Source organism: Triturus cristatus, chromosome 5_2, assembly GCF_964204655.1.
Source record: "Triturus cristatus chromosome 5_2, aTriCri1.1, whole genome shotgun sequence".
Lineage (NCBI taxonomy): Eukaryota > Metazoa > Chordata > Amphibia > Caudata > Salamandridae > Triturus > Triturus cristatus.
In genome coordinates this window covers 927,285,066-927,307,810 of record NC_140588.1, presented here as the reverse complement: position 1 = coordinate 927,307,810, position 22,745 = coordinate 927,285,066, and the positions used below count along the sequence as shown (strand labels likewise).

The 22,745-nt window shown below is 44.3% G+C and overlaps 1 protein-coding gene across 4 annotated transcripts in view; it reads right to left on the bottom strand.

The window, feature by feature from the left end:
• The window catches only part of XIAP (X-linked inhibitor of apoptosis), a 380,737-nt gene that overhangs the window by 76,012 nt on the left and 281,980 nt on the right, over window positions 1-22,745 (bottom strand). For all 4 annotated transcript variants that reach the window (XM_085608130.1, XM_085608129.1, XM_085608128.1 and 1 more), the window contains 2 exons: window positions 16,203-16,284; window positions 9,123-9,159 (listed from right to left, as the gene is read on the bottom strand). In XM_085608130.1, the coding sequence (XP_085464256.1) occupies window positions 9,123-9,159; window positions 16,203-16,284 (119 nt within the window). The remainder of the gene's footprint in view (window positions 1-9,122; window positions 9,160-16,202; window positions 16,285-22,745) is intronic.

The following is a 22,745-nucleotide window of genomic DNA, read 5'->3' as shown; positions in this document are numbered from 1 at the left end:
TGGAGTCGAACCATCCCACCATGACTATAAACAACCGCAATGGACCGCACTCTGCTAGCTCCTCCACCGGGTCGCCCCAAGGGAAGCTGGTACATGAAGTTCTTGAGTGGTTCACCCCAGTGGGTGCAAGTAAGTACTTGTTGAACTGATGATCTCTGATGGAGTTCTTGAGTGGTTCACCCCAGTGGGTGCAAGTAAGTACTTGTTGAACTGATGATCTCTAGACCAGATACATGTCCCGGGTTTTAAAATATCGCCCGAGACATGGCTCGGGTTTCGGGATACCTTCCCTCCTCAGTAGAGAAAATTGTTAGGGGTGGAAGAGAGGGCCGCCAAGCAACCGTCAAGGGCCTCAGTGCCCGCACAGGCACGCAGGTGCGTCGTCCAGGAGCTCGTCAGCTCAAAGCTCGAGGGAGCCATTTTCATCATGATGTAAACTTGTAGCATCAGAAAACCAAGAAAAGAATAATAAGCATACAAATTTACACACATTTCATAAAGAACATAGCAGGCTAAAAGCTGCCTACCTTAAGCAAAGAGGCGTCGGAGTGTACCTTGTCAAACAGCGATATCTGCCTTTTTCCAACCATTAAGACAGTAATGCTTTGTGAATGTGTATGTGTGAGAGTTCGCCCACGTTGCCGCCCTGCAAATGTCCGGAAGAGATGCTCCCACAAACAGGGCTGAGGTAGTCGGCACTTTCCTGGTAGAGTGAGCTTGTGCTTTTGCAAGAAGCAGACGACCAGCTTTTTCATGACAGAAGGAAATCGTAAGGGTGACTCAACGAGCAATGCTGGCCCTTGTCAAGGCCTGTCCTTTCTTGGGTGCTGAGAAAGAGATCATTAGCTGACAAGATTTATGACTCCGTTCTTTTCATATAAAACTTTAAGCATGGTTTGATGTCCAGAGAGTGCAACGCCATTTCCGCTGCTAAGGATGGATTAGAAAGGAACATTGGTAAAACAATCGGCTCATTGAGGTGGTAAGTTGAAGGCACCTTAGGAATAAAAGAAGGGTTAGTGCGTAGGATAACCCTGTCCGGCAAAAACTGTAGATACGGTTCCTTTATGGTGAGAGCTCGGATTTTACAGATACGTCTGATTGACGTAATGGCCAAGAGAAACGTCACCTTCCAGGACAGGAACTTTAATTCGCATTTGTGTATTGGCTCAAAGGGTGGACGCATCAGTTGAGACCGAACTGTGTTTAATTGCCACAAAACTGTATGAGGCTTAACAGGCAGGAAAACTCTAAAAAGCCCCTTCATAAATTCTTTGATGAGTCGGTTGGACCACAGAGAAGTTTGATTTGAACGGCTTCTATACCTAGAAACTGCAGCAATATGAATTCTTATGGAAGATTGAGAAAGTCCTTATTGCGCTAAGTGCAAGAGATAAGGCAGCACCTGCTCCGGAGATGAAGAGAATGGGTGCAAAGCTTGCGAGATACACCAAGTACAGAATCTCTTACAATTAGCTGTGTAACATTTCAATGTAGACGAAGTTCGAGATTTCTGAAGCATCTTAGTACACTCCTCTGAAAGCCTCAAATCCCCAAATTCAGCGTGGTGAGGAGCCAAGCTGACAAATGGAGAGGGAATTTGCAGTGAACCACTTGTCCCTGGTTCATGTAGAGAACATCCTCCTTTGGAGGAAAGAGAATCGGGGCACACTCGGATTGGCAATGCAGCTCGATGTACCAGAACTGTCTTGCCCACCCTGAAGCGCAGAGAATGATCCAACAAGGCTCTTGCTTCATTTTTTTAAGTACTCGAGGAATGAGTGGAAACAGGGGAAATGCATAGGCGAACATCCCCGTCCATGGAAACTGGAAGGCATCTCCCGATGAATTTTGATGAGAATGTCTGCTTGCGAAAAGAAGACACTTTTTGTTGAGGAACGTAGCGAACAGATCTAATGTTGGGCAAACCCAGGATTGAAACACCTCCTTCAAATGTTAGTCGCTGAGTTCCCATTCGTGGCACTGCTTGGAGGCCCTGCAGAGAGAGTCGGCCTTCTCGTTGTGAATCCCTGCCACATGCTCAACTAGCAAGGAGATATGGTTGGCAAGGAGCCATTCCGATATCTGTTGCACAAGAAGGGAACGCGCTCGAGATCTCGTTACGCCTTGCTTTCGGAGGTAAATCATTGTCGTAGTGTTGTCCGTCTTGACGAGCACTGATGCACCTTTGATATGAGGCAAGGCCTTAAGACCTGAAAACACTGCTTTGAGCTCCAGAATGTTTATATGAGATTCCAAATCCTGTTTGGACCACTTGCCGTGAACCTATAACCCTTGGAAGGAGAGCCCCCCCTCCCCCATCCGTCCATCGACGCATCCGAGGTCATCACCAGCTGTGGTACAGAGTGGACGAAAGAGACCTTGCGGCTGTCACTGATGCTGAAATACGAACCTTGTTGCTTTATGTGTCAGGAATTCTCATCACACAGGAATTAGAGAGACTTGTGTTGTTTGTCAGCATCCTCATGGTTATCGTGACAATCTTGTTGCAGTATGTAATCAATGACATACTTGCCTTTACCAATGTTTGCCTGCCAATGTTTGCTTGTTTAACTCAGTGATTTGGCATATCTTTAATGTTTATGACACTTGGTAGTTTATTGCAGCATCTTTGCCAATGCTTGTTGCTAACTTGGCAGTATTAGGAAACCATGTTCCTATTTGTAAACTGCTGTGTGGTTTCCACACTGACATTTGTTTTTGAAAACCAATGCGTGTTAAGAAAATGCGCACCGGTTTTGTTTCCCCGTTACCAGGGCAACATGTTGAGTGGGACACACCGGCTGGCTGATTACGCGGCTAGCAATGTTGCCAAGCACGTTGTTACAACGTACCCAGCAATGCCCAGTGATTGGCTATAAATAGCCACACCCATCACACACATGCGTCGCTTGGCTTTCTTCCTGCATGACATCAACGTTGTGGAGATTCCTTTTCTAACCTCGTCTCCCTCATCGCGTAATCTTCGCTTCCGAGGGATTTTCCTTTCAGCTTTCTTTGCGCCGGCTCCAACTGAGGAACAGAAAACGAGTGGAACACAGGAAATCGTTCTGTTGAGTTAAGTGTTCATTTCATGATTCCCACTTAGACTGCACTGCATGTTCAGGATTTTGTGTCCATCTTGAAAAGCTTTTAACCCTTGTTTGTTTTGCTAACAATTCTTTGAACTGACACTAAGCTTTGGATCCTGGTGACTTGAGGTTAATTATTAACCCATTCAGGCATTTGATGAGTAATTTGCCCTGACAACGTATAAAACAAGATCCATGCTCATTCTAGGTTAATGAGTATAAGAAGGTGAGACTGTAAACTATTGAGGGAATACTAAGTGCAAATCATTTTATGGGCATGACTGTATAATACGTTTTAAATATTGTGTTTTATAGAACCAGTTGTTCTTTTCTCACACAAGCTATTGAGAAAACATCCTTAAGAAAAGCTTCCCCGAGTTCACAACTGCACAAGGTGAGGTAATTTCTGGGAACGCTAAAGAAATACACAAGGTAGTGGGGAGATCATTGGGTCGGTCTTGCTGGCAATCACCATTCTTGTTCTTAGGTTAGACCAGCGCTACGCCTGCATTTTCATAACCCGGATCCTGGCTGGCCCAGGTGGCGGAACGTAGCAGTGTCTTTGCTTCTCTTTTTCTCTCATCCCAATCCCCTTCCCTCTTTGGACACCTGCAAGGGTTCCTGTTAATTTCAGTAGCGCTGAGAGGTGTTGAGGGCGGGTTGAGGAACTGGCATCGCCCTTGCAGACGGTCCTGGACTTCAGGTGAGTGGCTGGACTCACATCTTACAGTTTGAGCCTTGAGACTGAACCCATTGCGCATCGAGCTGTTCCTGCAGCGGTCCCATGCGAAGTCGGCAATTGGGAATGAGGGGATGCAAGAGAACATCATTCCCAGCATGGACTTGTACTGCCTCACAGAAGCGAACCTTCTTGATGAAAGAAGCTGTGTCGTATCCATAATGCATAATATTCTTTCCTGAGTGGGAAAGGCTTTGCCCAGTTCTGTGTCGAGACGTGCACCCAGAAAGACCAACGATTTGGCCCAGATAATGGACACTTTTTCCAGATTGATGCGAAGACCTAGAGACGGGACACCTGGTGACCTGAATGTCTTAATAAGGCTGCTGTCGGTGCCATGTACTTTGTGAACACCCTGGGAGCGGACTTTACACCAAAAGGGAGTACTTTAATTGATAATGGCGCTCTGCCACTTTAAACCTGAGAAATATTCGATGTTTAGGGTGAATGGGAATATGAAAATAGGCGTCGAGGAGATGGAGAGATGTCAGAAAATCCCTTTTCTCCATAAGAAGAAGAAGAATCTCCTGAATAGAGCATCCTGAAAGATTGACTCTTTATGAACTTGTTCATGACCAGCCTCCATTTCCCATTCTTCTTTTTGATGAGAAAGAAGTGGGAATAAAACCCCAGGCTTTGCTGATTGAGGGGTACTTCCTCAATAGCCTGCTTGGGAAATTGATTTCCTTCTTTTTTTTGTAAACAAATTGTATTGCTTTTATAGAGATCAATACAGGATTTTTGTACGATGATGGGTGTATGAATAATAACATTTTGAAAATGGAGAGAAGTTACAGTCCACGTCTTATCCCTTATCGTAGGATTACACACAATAAACAAAAAATTAATTTCCTTCTTAAAATTTGGAACGTGACGGAGCAGAACTTTACGGGGTGGAATATTTGGAGGATGCTGAATGAATTCTAGCGTGTGGCCATGTTGGAAAACGTCTAGAACCCATCTGTATGAAGAAATGGAGTTCCATTTGTGAAAGAATGCAGAGAAGACGTGATCATAGTGTGGGACTATGGTAGCAGGGGCCTAATGCTCTTCATTGTCTTCTATTGGAGACTTGGGACTTTCCAGCAGATTGCTGCCTCTTGCGTCCTGCTGGTCTCAAATAAGTCAGAGCCGTGTTGGACTGAAAAGACCAGTTGTATGGCTGGTAGGTAGTCTGCAGATATGGTTGATACCGCTGCTGAAATTGCGGACGGGATACGAATTTTCCCCAACCTCTGGCCCGAAATGAGTGAAAGCGGATGTGCTGGAGATTGCCTAAGGCTTTGACTTTATCAGTGTCCTTCTTGATAGATTGTAACTCCTCGTCTATGTGCTTACCAAATAAGCACTCCCCATCAAAAGGCATATCTAAAACCTTGGCCTAGACCTCCGGACGAAAGGTGATTGCCTTTAACCATCCCTGACGATGCAGGACCGCCGCTCCTGCCATCTGACGAAATGCAGTGGATGAAACATCCATAGCTAGCTCAATGAGCTCTGGAGAAGTTCTTTCTCCCTCCAAAAGAATATATTTTTCCTCTTTTTTTTTATCCTCTGGTAGATACTCATACAGACCACATCTGCTGGTCATATCTCCCCAAAATGGCCATGGCATTAGAGCCTCTAATGGAGGTAGCTGCCAAAGCAGAGAACCTCTTTCCAATATTGTCGAGGTGATGACCTTCCTTGTCCAGTGGGGCAGCGCAGGGAGAAGCTGGATTATTGGCTCTTCTCTGTGCTACCTGCAGGATCACAGAGTCCGGCCTTGGGTGACCAATAAGACGCACAGGCGAGTCATCAGGAGCCTTATATTTTTTGTCCAGTTTTGGAATATCTACTGGAACGGAGGAGGGGGTCTCCATCATCTTTAGCCCTTCTTGCCATAGAAAGTGAATTATAGGAATTGCTCTCATGGAACGTTGAGTGCCGGAAAACACTGAGTCTGTTTGGTTGGCATTGGTAAGTCAAAACGTTTGGAAACCCGCTCCAGAAGATCATGAAATCCCCCGATTACTGCCAGAGGGCAATCCGCAGCAGGAGGGTTAGGAGATGGTGGCATAGGGGCTATGTAGTCATCGCATTCATCATTGGCATCTGTGTCTGTTTGTATCTCACCTTCTTCCGCCTGAGCATCCGGAGTGTCCTCTGTGATGACTATAGGAGGAGGAAGTGTCTTCTCCGTGTGGGTTTGGGAGTTCATTTGACCTGGAAGAATAGTGGGTACCGCTTGAGGAGGTAAATGCCTCTAAGGAGCATTTGCGTCTGGAAAATGCTTGTAATAATTGTTAAACATGTGACGGGGATCAGACACCAGAGACATTGGAACGTTCAATAGATGGTTCCCTGAACTGATGACACGCCTCCTCACTTTTGTAGTAAGGATAGCGTTCCTGGAAGGAATGTTGCCTCTGCATGGCGGATGTGCCTCTTTCCTCAAATGAAAATTCTCCTGCCAGATAAGAAGACGGATCATGGCCTTCAATGTCCTCATCATCAGAATCTTAGCACTTGACCTTTAACTGCGATGGACTGTATGCAGGGCCAAACATACCTTCATCCTCTGACTCTTGGATGTCCAGAAGGCGAGCAAGTGGTAAAGGAGATATCTTTGAGTAATCCTAAATTTGCTTGTGCCGAAGGAGACTGACTTTCCCTCTGTCGGCGTTCCCGTCAATGGGCTCGTCGACAGTGCAACCGTCTGTGCTACCGTCGACGATGCGTGGATGGCTTGCGTCTGCAGGGACGTTGTCGCTGGAACGGTTGACGAACCTCTAGTCGACTGACATTCTCGTCGATGGTGAAGGCCTCGTTGACTACGGCATTGTTGTTACTGTCGTCGAAGCTCCCGTGGCTGCCGTCGACGTCTTAACCGTCGTCACCGTCGAAGCAGTCGACAGTGCAGGAACCTGGTTTTTTTTTTTTAGGAGAGTGACATTGACGGTCAAGAAGATTGGTTTTTAAGAGCATTAAGAGAAGCAGACGCAGGAGCTGAAGGGGGGTTTGAAGCCTCTGAGATTTCCTGTGGTGTTTAGGCTCAGATTTGTCCTGGGCTTTAGATCTCTTAGAGTCCTCATGATGTGAAGAGGGACTGGCATCTTTTCTTTGAGGAAGAACGGGCCTTTTCCTCAGGGTCAGATGCTGAACCTGAAGCAGCCTTTTTCTTCTGTAGCCATAGTAACAGCCTACCCTCTCTATCTTTGAGGGGTTTAGCTGAAAATGTGCGACAATATTTGCATTCCCTGGGTTTGTGGTCAGGGTAGAGGCAATACAGACCCGGTTTGTGGGGGTCTTTAGATAATAGCCTTCACTTCCCACAGGTCTTACAGGACCTAAACAGCCCTTTTTTAGTCTCTGGCATCTCAAAAGCAAAAAGGTCAAAAGTATACAGTCCAAGAAATACCTTGAGAGCAGCTAAAGCTGAGACTGGAGGTCAAAAGTTGAGAAGAAAATACTGTAACTGAGCAGAGCTCAGGGAGACTCCCTATCACACGACGTGCAACAAGCAATCTGAGGTATGGTGGCTCTGTGGTGAAAGGGAACTCTGAGGTCTCAGCTGTGATTGGCTGCAGATGGGTGTTCTAAAATAAGGCTGAAAAGTTACTTAAGTGAGTTTTCTGTTGTATGGAGGGCTATTGTAATGTTGTATTACTGCTATTCCATATGTTACCGTGGGACTCCCGTCATGACGACTGAGAAGATTCAAGCATGTGAACCAATAAAAGACTCAATACTGGAGAAATTAAAACACAATATTGGCAAACTATGTACAGTCTCCAAGAGGAAACCAGGTAAAATAGCAACAGAACATTGTAACTATGTTAATTACATATGAACACAAAAGGGTTGCCACAAAAAGGGAAAACGTGATTCATACAATTCAACACAATTTTTCAGCCTTCGCAGCTGCATTTGAAATCAAAACAAAGGGCCACATTACGATGCCAGTCGGACTAGGGTCCAAAAGGCATTGTCCCAGAAACTGGATCACCCAACAAGAAGTTGCCGGTCCCGCTTCCCAAATTACAATGCGACCGCCTTCTCGGCGGCCGGAAAGTGTATATTTCCTATTGCGGCCCGTGCTGCTGTGGAAATGCATCGATATTTAGGGGGGCACCGCAGGTGCCCTGTGCCCCCCAGGGTCCATAACGGAGGACCATATGGGACAGGGGCCCTGTTAGGGGCCCCAAAAGACCCTTTCCGCCAGCCTTTTAATGGCAGAAAACCAACATGAAAAAGCTGTCGCAAACGTGCATCATAATCCCCACAGCGGTGCCTGAGGAGGCACCACCTCTATTTCTGAAATTACGATAGACCCTCCTGTCGGACGTGGAGCAGATTCCCCCCCAGGCATCGTGGGACTGCCTGTATAATACAGTGGTCGTATTGATGGCTCAGATGTCAGGCAGACCGTCACCGACGACGAGCTGTCGGATAGGCTTCCGCCCGTCCCACTTAGTCTTGCACGCATGCTTTTTCCTCTCATCTTTAAAAATTTATTATTGTTTTCTATTGTTTTGGAATTCTGGGTTTTTGTATGCCTTGGACCCTGTGATGGTCTCTCTAGAAGGCTTCAATCATAACTTGTTCCCCCCTTGATAATAATGTCTTTTATATTCCCTATCTTATTAAACACTGTAAAGCAATTTGATACCAGCAAGGTTCATGGTCGTGCTATATAAAACTTTATAAATAAAATAAATGTACAATACATTACTTCTCTATGTGTGGTTTACCTTTTCATTTCATGGTGGAGATCTGTGTATATTTCTGGCAGAACCAGTTGGAAACTACGTGTTAAGTTCGATATTTCAGTATGTTCTGCAGATGCCGTCTTTAAGATATGAAAAGCAAAAAAACTGCTGTTGGCACAAGTGGGAAAATCATAAAATATCTAGCATAACACACGGTCTTCAATTGGTTCCTCCACAGATATACGTAAAGTGGCCTCATCTGAAATCCTTAGATCAAAGGAAAAGTTGCCAAGAAATGTAATCAACAGTAAATTCCCTAAGAAAAGAGACAATTACAAAAATCTCATATGGCATAGCTGCACATACTTGTGGCTCAAATCTATTATTTACAGGGCACTCAATTAATGTATACACACTTCAAATGGCGAAAGTTACCCAACAGACTACAAGCTGGAAAATTAAGAATGCCCCCGTAATGCCTGTCAATTGAGGTAAAGTGCACATTTCATATTGAAAAAGTAGCATGGAGTCACCCTGCTAAAACAAAAGGGACAGCAGTAAACAATAACCAAACTTGTGAATGGAGAATTTAAACAGTACCTTTTTTTAAAAATGGCTCCTCTTCAACTGGTTCCATCTATAAGAAAAGTCAAACCAGTATCAGACATGTGTATTCATATGTATCCAATGATTTAAATGTGTTGTTCTATCATAAGAGATGGGTGGAAAGTGCAAAGTCAGATTATATATATCCCTCGATTGGAACCGCACACCAGGTAGGTCATACACATTTATCGGGGGTTACAGCAGTGCAAGCAGGAAACAGTTCAGTGGCCTGACTAGTTTCGGGCCGTGCGCCCTTGTTCACAAGCCTCAAGAGTTAGCAGCAAATGACAATTTATAAAGCTCCGCCCTCATAGGCTGTCACGTGAGATGCATGATGGTAATTGTAGTGCCACTCTATTTCACCCCAGTGGGCTCAACTGCTAACCCACACAATTCCACCCAAGTGGGTTGTCTCGCGAGCCGCCGTCTCACCAACGCTGCCGTATACTAGTCCCTCACAAACGGCCATCCAGTCCGATATTGATAATACCCCGTGTTATCTTGAAACCATTACTCACGGCGGTGCGGCTCCGCGACTCGGCTCGCAGCGAATATGGGAAGATCAAGGTTGCCCTCGATTGGAATATCGGACTGGAGGACCGTTTGTGAGGGACTAGTATACGGCAGCGTTGGTGAGACGGCAGCTCGTGAGACAACCCACTTGGGTGGAATTGTGTGGGTTAGCAGTTGAGCCCAATGGGGTGAAATATGGCGGCACTACAATTACCATCATGCATCTCACGTGACAGCCTATGAGGGCGGAAATTTATAAACTGTGTCATGTGCTGCCAGCGGAATGCTAACTCTGGAGGCCTGTGAACAAGGGTGCACGGCTCGAAATGCGTCAAGCCACTGAACTGTTTCCTAGTTTCCTGCTTGCAACGCTGTAACCCTCAATAAATGTGTATGACCTACCTGGTGTGCGGTTCCAATCGAGGGCAACCTTTTTCTTCCCATACTTGCCGCAATTCTAGTCGCGGAGCCGCACCGCCGTGAATAACGGTTTCAAGATAACACGGGGTATTATCAATATCGGACTGGAGGACCGTTTGTGAGGGACTAGTATACAGCACCGTTGGCGAGACGGCGGCTCGCGAACCAACCCACTTGGGTGGAATTATGTGGGTTAGCAGTTGAGCCCACTGGGGTGAAATATGGCGGCACTACAATTACCATCAGGCATCTCACGTGACAGCCTATGAGGGCGGAAATTGATAAACGGTGTCATGTGCTGCCAGCGGAATGCTAACTCTGGAGGCTTGTGAACAAGGGCGCACGGCCCGAAACTATTCAGGCCATTGAACTGTTCCCTAGTTTCTTGCTTGCAACGCTGTAACCCTCAATAAATGTGTACGACCTACCTGGTGTGCGGTTCCAATCGAGGGCAACCTTTTTCTTCCCATGTTTGCGGCGCGCCTAGTCATGGAGCCGCACCGCCGTAACGTTTTCAAGATAACACGGGGTGTTATCAGTATCAGACTGGAGGACTGTTTGTGAGGGACTAGTATACAGCAGCGTTGGTGACACGGCGACTCGCGAGACAACCCACTTGGGTGGAATTGTGTGGGTTAGCAGTTGAGCCCACTGGGGTGAAATATGGCGGCACTACAATTACCATCATGCATCTCACGTGACAGCCTATGAGGGCAGAACTTTATAAATTGTGTCATGTGCTGCCAGCGGAATGCTAACTCTAGAGGCCGGTGAAAAAGGGCGCACAGCCCGAAACGCGTCAGGCCATTGAACTGTTTCCTAGTTTCCTGCTTGCAACGCTGCAACCCTCAATAAATGTGTATGTGCGGTTCCAATCGAGGGCAACCTTTTTCATATATATATATATATATATATATATATATATATATATATATATATATATATATATATATATATATATATATATATATATATATATATATATATATATATATATACCTAAAGGAACAACATCTGGAAATTTTTAGTCATCATGTGGTACATTGGCTACGTTACATTGATGACGTTTTTTTGATTTGGAGAGGGGATGAGGAGAGTGCAATCAATTTTATTACCACTATCAATCATAACTGTATGAATTTGCATTTCACCTCCCAAATCAGTGCAACCACAATTGAATTTCTCGACGTCAGAGTGCTAGTCGAAAACAACAAACTTGAAACAACTTTATTCAGGAAGCCCACAGCAGGCAACAGCACTCTACGTGCTAGTAGCAGCCATCCCAAGCATTTGATAGATAGTATTCCGTTCGGTGAAATGCTGCGGATCAAACGTATTTGCAGTACGGCGGAACAACTTGATAAGTGCACAAATGATGTAATACAAAGATTAAGGCTAAGAGGGTACAGTGACAAAACCTTGACACGTGCCCTTTGTTAAGTCCCAAGATAGACCATAAGATACTCTTCTGCACAAGACAGTTCAAATGGCCGGTGAAACTGGAGTTGATAGCTGTCCTAGGTTAATTACAACATATAGTAGACAGGAGAGAAAAATCAAATCAATCAAAGAAAAATTGGCCTATTGTACTTACGGATGGGGTACTGGGACCACGCCTTCCTAATTTTCCTACTATCACTTACAGAAAAGCGAAGTCAATGAGGAGCCAGTTAGTCAAAACTTGTCCAGAGACAGGAATCACTGGCACTTGGTTAAAACCAAGGAAAGGTTTTTTCAAATGTTCCTCGTGCCGGGCGTGCAAGTTTGGTGTTAATACTACTCATTACACCACTCCATTCTCGGATGAGAAATGTGCCATCCAAGGGAATTATAACTGCCGCACTGAGTTTGCTGTGTACGTCCTGACGTGCACCTGTGGTTTGCGTTACGTGGGAAGTACCAAGCTACAGGTGCACGTCAGGATCCTGCAGCACATCCGGGCTATAGTGAATAACGATTCATCTTATCCTGTAGCCAGACACTTTAAACGAGAACATGACAATGACTTGAGCTGCCTCTCGTACTTTGTAATTAATGCGATTCCCACCCTAAGGAGGGGTGGCAACAAAGAAAAGAAGCTAAGACAATTAGAATCTCGCATTATTCTAGAACTAGATAGTAAAGCACCACATGGGTTGAACACAACAGGGGACATGCACAATTTCCTCTAGGAACATGTTGTCGTGACCCTGGTGATATCGAGACTACTAAACTCAGATTTTTTATCTTACATCATGCACTGATTTCTTTTAGTCACCTCCCTATTTATTTCCTACATACTCCTTCCCTCTCGGGTAACTTACTTTTAGGAGTAGACACTGTTTTTGTCTGTACACAATACTCATTATGGAACCTCAGCTGCTTTAGGAGATTTTGCACATTTTGGCTTTTTAGATATTGTTATGGGTTTTACTTACACTAGAATATCCTTTTTAATGGAGATGACATTTGAGGAAAGGATAGCGTTAGTAATATTTTGCACATATTTAATGGCACTTTCTTATCTATTTCAGATGATGTATTATGACATGATATGAAAACAATTGGGCCATAACTACATCATAGCAAGCATTTAGGCTGATACTTAATAGCTCACATATATGATTCTCGCTGGTTCATGTCTGGATTTTGTGGCACTATATTGATACTGTTTTATTAGCGATATTTTATATCCGATTTATTGACAGTTCTTAACAATGTGTTACATCTTTTATCCATTCCAGTGTTGATGTGTAAATATAATCATATGTATTTGCATTTAGGTCATGTTCATTTTTTTTTATTTAAAATTTGGACCAACTGATATATGTTTTAAGTGATGCTTTTATATGTCTTTATACAGCAATATTGTGCACACAAATTTAGTAACAATAGATGTATTTAAATTCATGGCGATTGTTTAAGTGACTTCACGTAATCTGTCTTTGCGGAAATCTGTTTTCTGTGTCTATGATCACGTGACACAGTAAGCAAACTCACTTAGCATATTTAAATTGTAATGGCGGACTGTTACCAGTGTGTGATCAAGGGCTCGGCTGTGCCCGAAACGCGTCACTGAGAGAAGGAGCAGAATAAAAATCTACCTGCCAGTAATCGGGGTCCATTTTCCTCTGTTCGCCGCCGCTGCTGCTGCTGCGTGCGCATCACTGCGGAGGTTTGAGGAGTTTGAGTAACTGTGTGTATATATATATATATATATATATATATATATATATATATTTTTTTTTCACTGAAAAAACCATAGGTTTCACACACGTTATAGTTAGGAATTAGCATTTAAAAAACCTTGCAAATTCAGTGAAAAAACCATAGGTTTCACACATGTTATAGTTAGCTGGACATTTTACTGATAAAAAACCATTGAAATTCCCCCGTTATAGTTAGTGCAGGCAACTATAACTCACGCGACCGCAATCCTCTGCTGATGACATTTGTGTCTTTATGAAAAAAAAATATTTGTAATATACGTATAGCTAAAATTTAATGGAAGAAGACATGGGCAAATAAGTGTCTAAATACAGTATTAGCATCAGCAGAGGATTGCGGTCGCGTGAGTTATAGTTGCCTGCACTAACTATAATGGGGGAATTTCAATGGTTTTTTATCAGTAAAATGTCCAGCTAACTATAACATGTGTGAAACCTATTGTTTTTTCACAGAATTTGCAAGGTTTTTTAAATGCTAATTCCTAACTATAACGTGTGTGAAACCTATGGTTTTTTCAGTGAATTTGTACGGTTTTTTAAATGCTAAGTTACTTTACGCCATTCGTGGCGTGCGCGCCCACTTAACGCAGTTCGTTCCGTGCGCGCACGGTGCGAGCACAGTGAGCACGCGGTGCGCTTTGCGCACCGCGCGCCCACTTTACGCAGTTAGTGCCGTGCACGCACGGTGGGCACGCGGTGCGCTACGCCCACCGCGTGCCCACGTTACGCTAGATGGGCCATGTACGCGCGATGCGCTTCGCGCACCGTGCGCACATTTAGGACATATTATGCGCTTCGTTGTGGAAGGTAATCTTTTGAGTTTTCTGTTGTATAATATGCAATGCACAAATGATGCCCTACGGGCACCATTTGCACACGGGGTGGGGAGAGTATGGATAATTTTTTTTTTTTGTAAATATTTTTACCGTACGCGTACGGTAAGCGTAATCGGTGAAATTTTCGAAAAAATTAAAATTGTCTTTTTGGCCTTGGGGGATCTTTGGGGACTCCCTCAACATGGCTAGGTGCTTAGGAGCTGTCTAAACCGCCCCTTTACATGTTTTTGGCCTTTGTTTTTCAACCCCCCCTCAGAGTGCGAGAGAGAAAATGGCGGCCGCCACTTCCTGGTTTCGACCGATTCGAATGTTTACTAAGATCTAACAGCCAATCAGATTCGCGCTCGGCACCGTACGCGTACGGTAAGCTTACCGTAAGCTTACCGTAAGCGCACTGTAAGCTGCCACAGATATATATATTGATTTAAATGCTATTTTCTCAGGAACTACTGAACAGATTTACACCAGACCTACAAAAGGCACTTCCTTGACCTGAGGACTACCTCTCTGCCAAATTTCAAGTAACTCTGTTCAGCCGTTCGGGCTGTAGCTGTGTCTAAAGGTCCTATGGAAAAATGCATGGGAAAAACGCGTTTGGGACCCCCCTTTTTTCTCAGCCCCCGCTTGACGAATCCCCCCGAGACTTTCAGGGTAGGAGCGGAGCGTAGCGCCCCACCTATTTTGAAAATTTCGTGAGGATTCGTCGACCAGCGCCAAAGTTATTCCAAATAGAATGTTGCGGTTTTCCTATGGAAACAGGGTCCTAACTATAACTACCTACTGGCGACCGCCAGTAGGTAATATATATATATATATATATATATATATATATATATATATATATATATATATATATATATCAGCTGCTGTCTAGAAAGATTTGTGGTGATCTGTCTAGAGGGGGTGAGAAAAAGGGGGGTTTCCAAATTTTTTTTTTAGCGTGAGGTTCCGCGGATCTGTGCGGATCCAGACACCAATTTATAAGAAAATTAAACCACACACTACTCACACAACCACTGACACAAGCATACAGCCACTCAGACTCAATACCACTCACACACCCACCCACTTACAGACCCATGCAGCCACTCACACACCCACACAACCACTCACACACCCATTCACAGACCCACAAACCCACTTACACACCGACTTACATGCCTAGTCCCACACCCGCCCAGCCACTTCCACACCCATATTGCCACTCACACACAGGCAGAGATACTCTTTTAGAAATTGAAATAGCATATGTAAATGTGTTGTTGTTTTAATACTGAATTTGAGCAATATAACTGGCAGACCCCTTAATTGTCCAATAATTCACAATGGATCCGCAGTTCCATAAAATTTACTTAAACAAAACAAAAAAAAGAGAAATTAGCCAGTTATACTTAACTGACATAACGAGAACCTGCACCACCATAGAATTCAATTGTCATTATTGATGTAATATGTGAGGTGATGAGCAGTGCATAACATCTGTGCAAGTTATACTTATGGCATTTGCGCATAACAGGTGAATGTATCTGTTTTTTTAAATGATGGAGCTTTTTCAGTAAATTTATTTTGCAAGCTAGTATCTCTACCTTCCTCACGTACAACTTCACTTTAACCTTTGCTTTTTTCAGTGAATTTATACGTATACATTTACAGATCTCATGTTCTCTGCTGTTAATATGACAGCAAAGTGTTGGCACAGTACTGGCTATGCACCATTGAGTCTGCACTCATGGCAGGCAGGGTAGGTTGTAGTTGACAGCACCAGACTGTCATCTGCATTCTATTACCTCTATAATCTCCGTAGAAACCCGCAACAGGTCTACTCTCTCTCATTCAAGAGTTTCCTTTGAGTTTATGGTGACCAAAAGCTGATGGCAGATTAGTAACTATCTTGTAAACAGTGTCAGCATCTAATTTTTCGTTACACTAATAGAGCAAAGAATAACTAGTTTCAAACCCTGTAAGCATGATACATGTATGGTAACTGAGAGCCATAAGAAAGACACATAACTGATTTATTGAGAGCATGATCTACAATCATATGCGTAAGGGAATGGAGTCAAAAATAAACAGTACATTTGCAAAACTGAAAAACATACCACAATATCTCCTTCGGATCCATTGCATAACTGAACACTATTCACGTAGTCCTGGCCCTTCTGCTCTAAAAGGTACTTGCATCTGTGTTAACAAAATGAATAGGTGTGTAAATATACTACGAAGATTTAACAAAAACAAAAAAAAAAACACACATAACAAGTGGATAAGGCAGAAACTTAAATCAAATGTGATAGTAATTCAATCGGCAAGCAGTTTATTTTCCGGTTACGTTAAAATAGTAAGAATTACATAAGGATAAACTATACTCCCTTCATCTGCCTACCTTCCGAAAAGCTTGCTGCTGGACAGTAGAACTGGCGTTACTGATGGCCGCCTAGTTACAGTATCTGGATAGGACAAAAAAAGTGAAGCTGTGCAAATATGTTTTCTTGCTGCTTTCGGTGACCACTGGTTCCCACTTCCCAGTACCCACTATCATCCATGAACTCATTACACTAACTTCTTCCTGGAAACTCATGACTATGGTCACATAAAACACAACAGCCTGGCGTTCCAGAACTGGGATCACTTACTTTAAAAATAGGTCTGTGTGGGATACCTACACGGTTTGTGACCTGCTGCTACTGTTGTTGCCTCATTAAACAAAATTCGGAGGGAGAACATCGAAGGAAAGCAAGAATCTGTGTTTGGTGGGGGTGCCATGCAATAAGACTTGTGGAATCGGTGTAGGAGTGTATTTCAGGAACACGGGTAGAGAGTCTAAGTCTGCTACTTATTTGTTTCCATCTTGGGTGCAGCAACAGTCATATCAAAATAGTTTTTGCAATCTTCTTTGCAGTGTTACAGAGGCAGTAAACAAGGATGGAAAGAAGAATATAGCTTACAAGTAAAAGTAGTTTTCAGCTTCAGAGGACTATTCTACATTTACATTCTGTTTTTATTCTGAGATCTTGTGCCTGGGTTAAAAAACACTGTTGAAAAATATACCTTTATTTGGGTGTCAACAGTCAGGAAACTGAACAGGACTAATAATGGCATTTACTGAACATCCCCAAAGGCCCCACATCTTTCAAATAATTAAGATTGAGCGCATCCACTGTGGCCTTATACAACACTGTCTATTTACATACTTCTCCAAACTCTAGTTGAATTGGCAATGTTCTCTTCATCCCGTACATTCTTGAAAATGTTTTAACTTTTTAATTTTTTTTTACTTTTCTGATTTTCTCAGATATTATTTTGCCATTGTTGATCATTCATCTCCTAACTCCTTCCAGCAGGATCTAACTTTTATCTTTATGTTCAGCACAATAATGCATCTTTAAGGCAAGCCTTCAGAAACTTGTGTGAGACTGCTTTCATCTGTTTTATTCAACCCCTGCACTAGCCTTAAGGTGCACAGGAGGTGACTGTTTCATCCTCCTCCTAAAGAGAAGAAATCCCTCTAGAGTTCGCACCAGAAGGATTCCGTTTTTATTGTCTGGTTAACGGGTAGAGCTGACTCAGCAGCCCGAGTCTTCTTTTGTTTTGTATTGTATTTTTTTTTTACCCTGAATGGCGATAGATTGCATGGCGCTGATGTAATCTTTACGTCTCTCCGGCATATGTACTACCATTGTAGTACATATAATAATTTGAGTGCACATTTTTAAACTATAAACCCATATTGCTTTTAGTATTGTTGGCATGGATATATTATCTAATGTTTATTTCAGCTATTATCTCCATAAGTAATTCAAATAGTGAATAATAATTAATAGAAGCAGAAATAGGTGAAAGTGCAGGTTGTTGTTTTTGATAACATTCAATAGAAAGCAATATGTTGATAGTTATTTTTAACCCTTGTGGGAGGGGGGGGAGACTTGGGGGAGAGTTTGGGCGAGGGGTAGGATGGGAGGTGGTCTAAACATGGTTTGCTTTCTATACTTGAGCTTGGACTTACCAAAGGATATACAATGGGTGATGAAGCAGTTAAGGGGGCAGCCTTGTGACTGGATCAACACCCGCATCTTTGAACCGGATCTGCACAAAGAGTGCAGCTTCTTTTGTTCTGCAACACAGAACTTCACTTCCAGGTCTCTAACCTCTTTTGGGCGCATTGGGGCATACTCATACCACACTTAGTCATGCCTTGAGCTAAGGCACACCTTGTCAGAGTTTGTGCTCAACATCAGATTCCTGTGATTCCTGCAGTTGTGGAATGGCTTGAAGCCGGTTATTTTCAGGCAGGGCACCATTCCCTAACACTTTGAATTTTTTTTAGCAATAATCACCAGACTTTTAAAATTGGTAGCACAGCTCTGGATCTGCATCATAAGGCGCAAGAACGAAACTGATGTAAGTGTGCAAAGGTGGGGCTGGTTAACAAGATCACTTCCAGGAGATGTGGAGCAAAAGCAGAACCACACAACGCCACCTACAAGGGTGTAGGAGCACTGCTAAAAAATTCTCTTGAGGAGATTTTAACCCCTTCGCTGCTAGGCCTTTACCCCCCTGAGCTAAGCCTTTTTTGGGCTATTTGGGGTAGTTCGTGAATAGGCCCCTGTAACTTTTTGTCCACATAATGTATCCACGCCAAATTTGCGTCCTTTTCTTCCAACATCATGGGGATTTTAAAGGTACCCAGGGTTTGTGGATTCCCCTGGAGGGGACCCAGAAATTAGACAAAATACAGCGAAATTTATTTTTTGGGTGTAAAAATGGGGAGAAAGTGCTGCAGAAGAAAGCGTCTGTTTTTTTCCCTGCAAATGGTATCAACGAAAGGTTTGTGGTGCTGACATCACCATCTTTTAAACTTTCAGGGACAGGCAGACTTATCAGAAAACCAACATTTTCTTCATAGGTTTGGAATTTTACTGGTACATAGCCTATTTTTACAACTTTTTCTGCTTTCAACCTCCTTGAAAAGCAGGCGTTTAACCAATAATGGATCACAGAAAGCTTTACATTTCTGAAAAGTAGAAAACATTCGGAATTCAGCAAGGGGTTATTTGTGTAGATCATTCAAGGTTTTTTTTAATAGAAACTAACAGTTGAAAATAGGAAATATTGAAAATGAGTTGAAAAAAACAGTCATTTGTGCCAACGTTTTCACCTGTAACTTCTTTTAAGTATGACAGATTGTTTAAAGCCATATACCGTTACATCTGCGGAACCCTTCTGGTTGTGGGGATATATAGGACTTGAAGATTCACTAAGAAACTGAGGAACCCAAAGCCAGAAACTGAGCTGCGTATTGCAATGTTTTTTAATTTCAATTGGTAAAATCTAAAGAGTGAAAAATAGGTATCAAAGACACCTATGTATTTCTGAAATGGGAATAAAATATAGGGATTAGAAACAGTAGTTATTTGCACATCTCCGAAATTGGGGGTACCCATACCAGCATGTGAATTATAGTACGTTTTTCAAAGTGACTTCTTTTTTACACATTGTCTTACATTTGGAAGGCAGAAATGCACAGAAAGTCAATAGGGAATAACAGTTGCTCTACAATTCTGTGTTCCCCTAAGTCACCCGATAAAAATTGTACCTCACATTTTTCTAGTAAAAACTGACCATTTTTCGAAATGTGCCTTGCTGTGGATTTTGGACCCTAGCTCAGCTGGCACCTGGGGAAACTTAGCAAACCTGTATATTTTTGACAACTTGACACCCAGGGGAATCTAGGATGGGGTAACTTGTGTAGCTCTCAAACTTTGTAAAAAAAAAAAAAAAAACCACACACATTTCCCTCACATTTCTGTGATTGAAGGTTCTGGAATCTGGTTGGATCCACAAAATTACAGCCACCCCGCATCCCCAAAGTCTCCTGATAAAAATGATACCTCATTTGTGTGGGTAGGCCTAGTGCCTGTGACACGAAACAGGCCAACACCACATTTATACAGAGAAAACTGACCCTTTTTTTGCAAAAGGCCTAGCTGTGGATTCTCCCGTGGGTGCCTAGTTTTCAAAAATGTCTGGACTTGGTAGATTTCCTTAGATGGCCGCTGAATCCGGGACCAAAAACGCAGGTGACCCCCTTGAAAAAACAGTTTGTTTTGTGATGAATAGGGGTGCACTTGTGTTTTTGGTCCCAGGTATGCAGACATGTAGGGGAACCTAAAAAACACCAGACATTTCTGAAAACTAGACGCCCGTGGGAGTCCAGGGAGGTGTGGCTTGTGTTGATCCCCCAACATTTTCCTTCCAAGAATTAGCTGCAAACCTCAAATTTAGCTAAAAAGTCAAATTTTCTTCCAATATCTGTGTGGGAAAGTTGTGGGATCACCGCACGGCGCAAATTTCCTACCACTCGGCATTCCCCTCAGGACCCCGTTAAAAATGATACCTTACTTGTGTGGATAGGCCAAGTGCTTGTCACATGGAAGGGACAAAAACGTCTAGAGATTTAGTGGGGCCTAAATCGGGTCTAAACGGGCAGTTTGTTGAAATGTTTTTAGGCTGAGGGCATTTTGGGAACCCACACAAGTGAGGTATCATTTTTCTTGGGAGACCAGGGGGAATGCTGGGTAGTAGGAAATGTGTGCCTGCACGGTGATCCTACAACTTACCCACACAGAAATGTGAGACAAATGTGACTATGTAAGTAAATCTGAAGTTTGGGGGGATTCTGGGTAAGGGAAAACACTGGGGATCCATGCAAATCACACTGCCAACCAGGAGTCAGTAAACGCACACCACCTTCCAAACACACCACCAGCCAAGCGCCACCCACGCACACCGCCAGCAATGCACCATCCACACACACCACCAGCTAAGCACCATCTACACACACTGCCAGCTAATCGCCATCCATGCACACCGCCAGCCAAGCGCCATCTATGTACAATGCCAGCCAAATGCTATCAATGTACACAGTCAGCCAAGCAATCCGCACGCATACCGCCAGCCAAACGCCACCCACCAGCAAATAGCCATACCTGCACACTGCCAGACAAGTAAGGCCAGACTTGGAACAGCAACCAGCCCTGGCAGGTTGCTGCTCGACGGGCCCTCGGACGGGGGCGATTGTGCTAGTAAAAAGCTCTGCTCAAGCTGTTGTCACTGGGGCTCGATATTGCACCACTGCTGCAAAACCACCCCAGTGACAAAACCACCCCACAGGGAGAAAAACGGCTCCCACCACTCTGGCCCACCCTGAAAACGTCCGGTGCCCGCTACGGCCAGCCTGGCGCTGCAGCCATGCACCATCCATGCACACAGGCAGCCAAGCACCAGTCCATGTACACCGCCAGCCAAGCGCCACTCCACGCACATCACCAGGCAAGCTCCAATGTACACACACTGTCATGAAGCGCAAGCCCACTCACACAATTAACCGAGTGCAGGTCCACACACACTACCAGCAAAATGCCAGCCAAAGGTCTATACACGCAGACCGTTCGCCAAACTCCAGTTTACACACATACACAAACTCTGCTGTTTTCTGTGGGTTATTTGCCCCTGCTTGGGTGCAGATGAGAATAAAAATATCACAGAAAAAGACAAAATGTGTGCCTTAAAAAAGGGAGCAACCCTTGCCTTTGGGGCTTCTCACTGGCATGCCCATAATCATATCCCTGGTGTCTAGTGGGCTTTCTAATCAGGGGCTTTTGCCCCCAACAGCCTCCTGGGGGGAAGAAAGACTGATTTTGTTGGGGGGTGGGTGCACTAGCATGTCCATTTTAGGCAGACCCCCCCCCCCCCCCCTATATACATAAAAAGAAAATCCCTGGTTTCTAGTGTGCTTTCTGCCCCCCGGAGGCAGATCAGGGGCTACTGCCCCCATCTGCCTCCCAGGAGAGGCAGAAAGTCTGTGGGATTTTTTTTGGGGGGGGGGGGGGAAGTGAGCATTGGAATGCTCATTTTGGGCTGCCCCCACCCATGCATTTGAAAAAAAAAAAATCCCTGGTGCCTAGTGGGTTTTCTACCCTACCCTGGGAGGCAAATCGGGGGCTATTGCCCGCATCTGCCTCAACGGGGGGTGGGCAGAAGGACTGTGAACTTTTGCAGGGGTGGGCAGCCCTCACCCCTAAATAAAATACGGCAAAAAATCCCTGGCATCTAGTGGGCTTTCTGCCCCCCACCCCCGAAGGGCAGATCAGGGTCTATTGCCCCTATCTGCCTTGCAGGGGGGGGGCAGAAAGTATGTGGATGCTTGCCAGGGTGTGGGCAGAAAGCCTGGAATTTTGCTGGGGGTGGGGGGCCACTAGCTTGCCCATCTTAAGCAGACCCCACCACTAAATCAAATAAAAAAAATCTCTGGCTTCCGGTCGGCTTTCTGCCGCCTCCCCCAGATTGGGGTCTACTGCCCCCATCTGCCCACCACGAGGGGCAGACAGACTGGAATTTTGCTGGTGGGGGGTGCTATCTTGGGAAACCCCCAACCCTAAATCAAATTTAAAAAAAATCCCTGCTTTCTAGTGGGCTGCGGGGCAGAAAGACTGACTATGCCAAAATGTATTGGGGAGGGGAGCAAAGGCCATTGCCCAAGGGGCTGCTCCCCCTCCCTGGTGGCTAGTGGGTGGATCCCTACTTGGGGATCACCCTCCTGAAGCGGTACCATTGAAAAGGGGAGATTCTCCTCTTTCCAACAA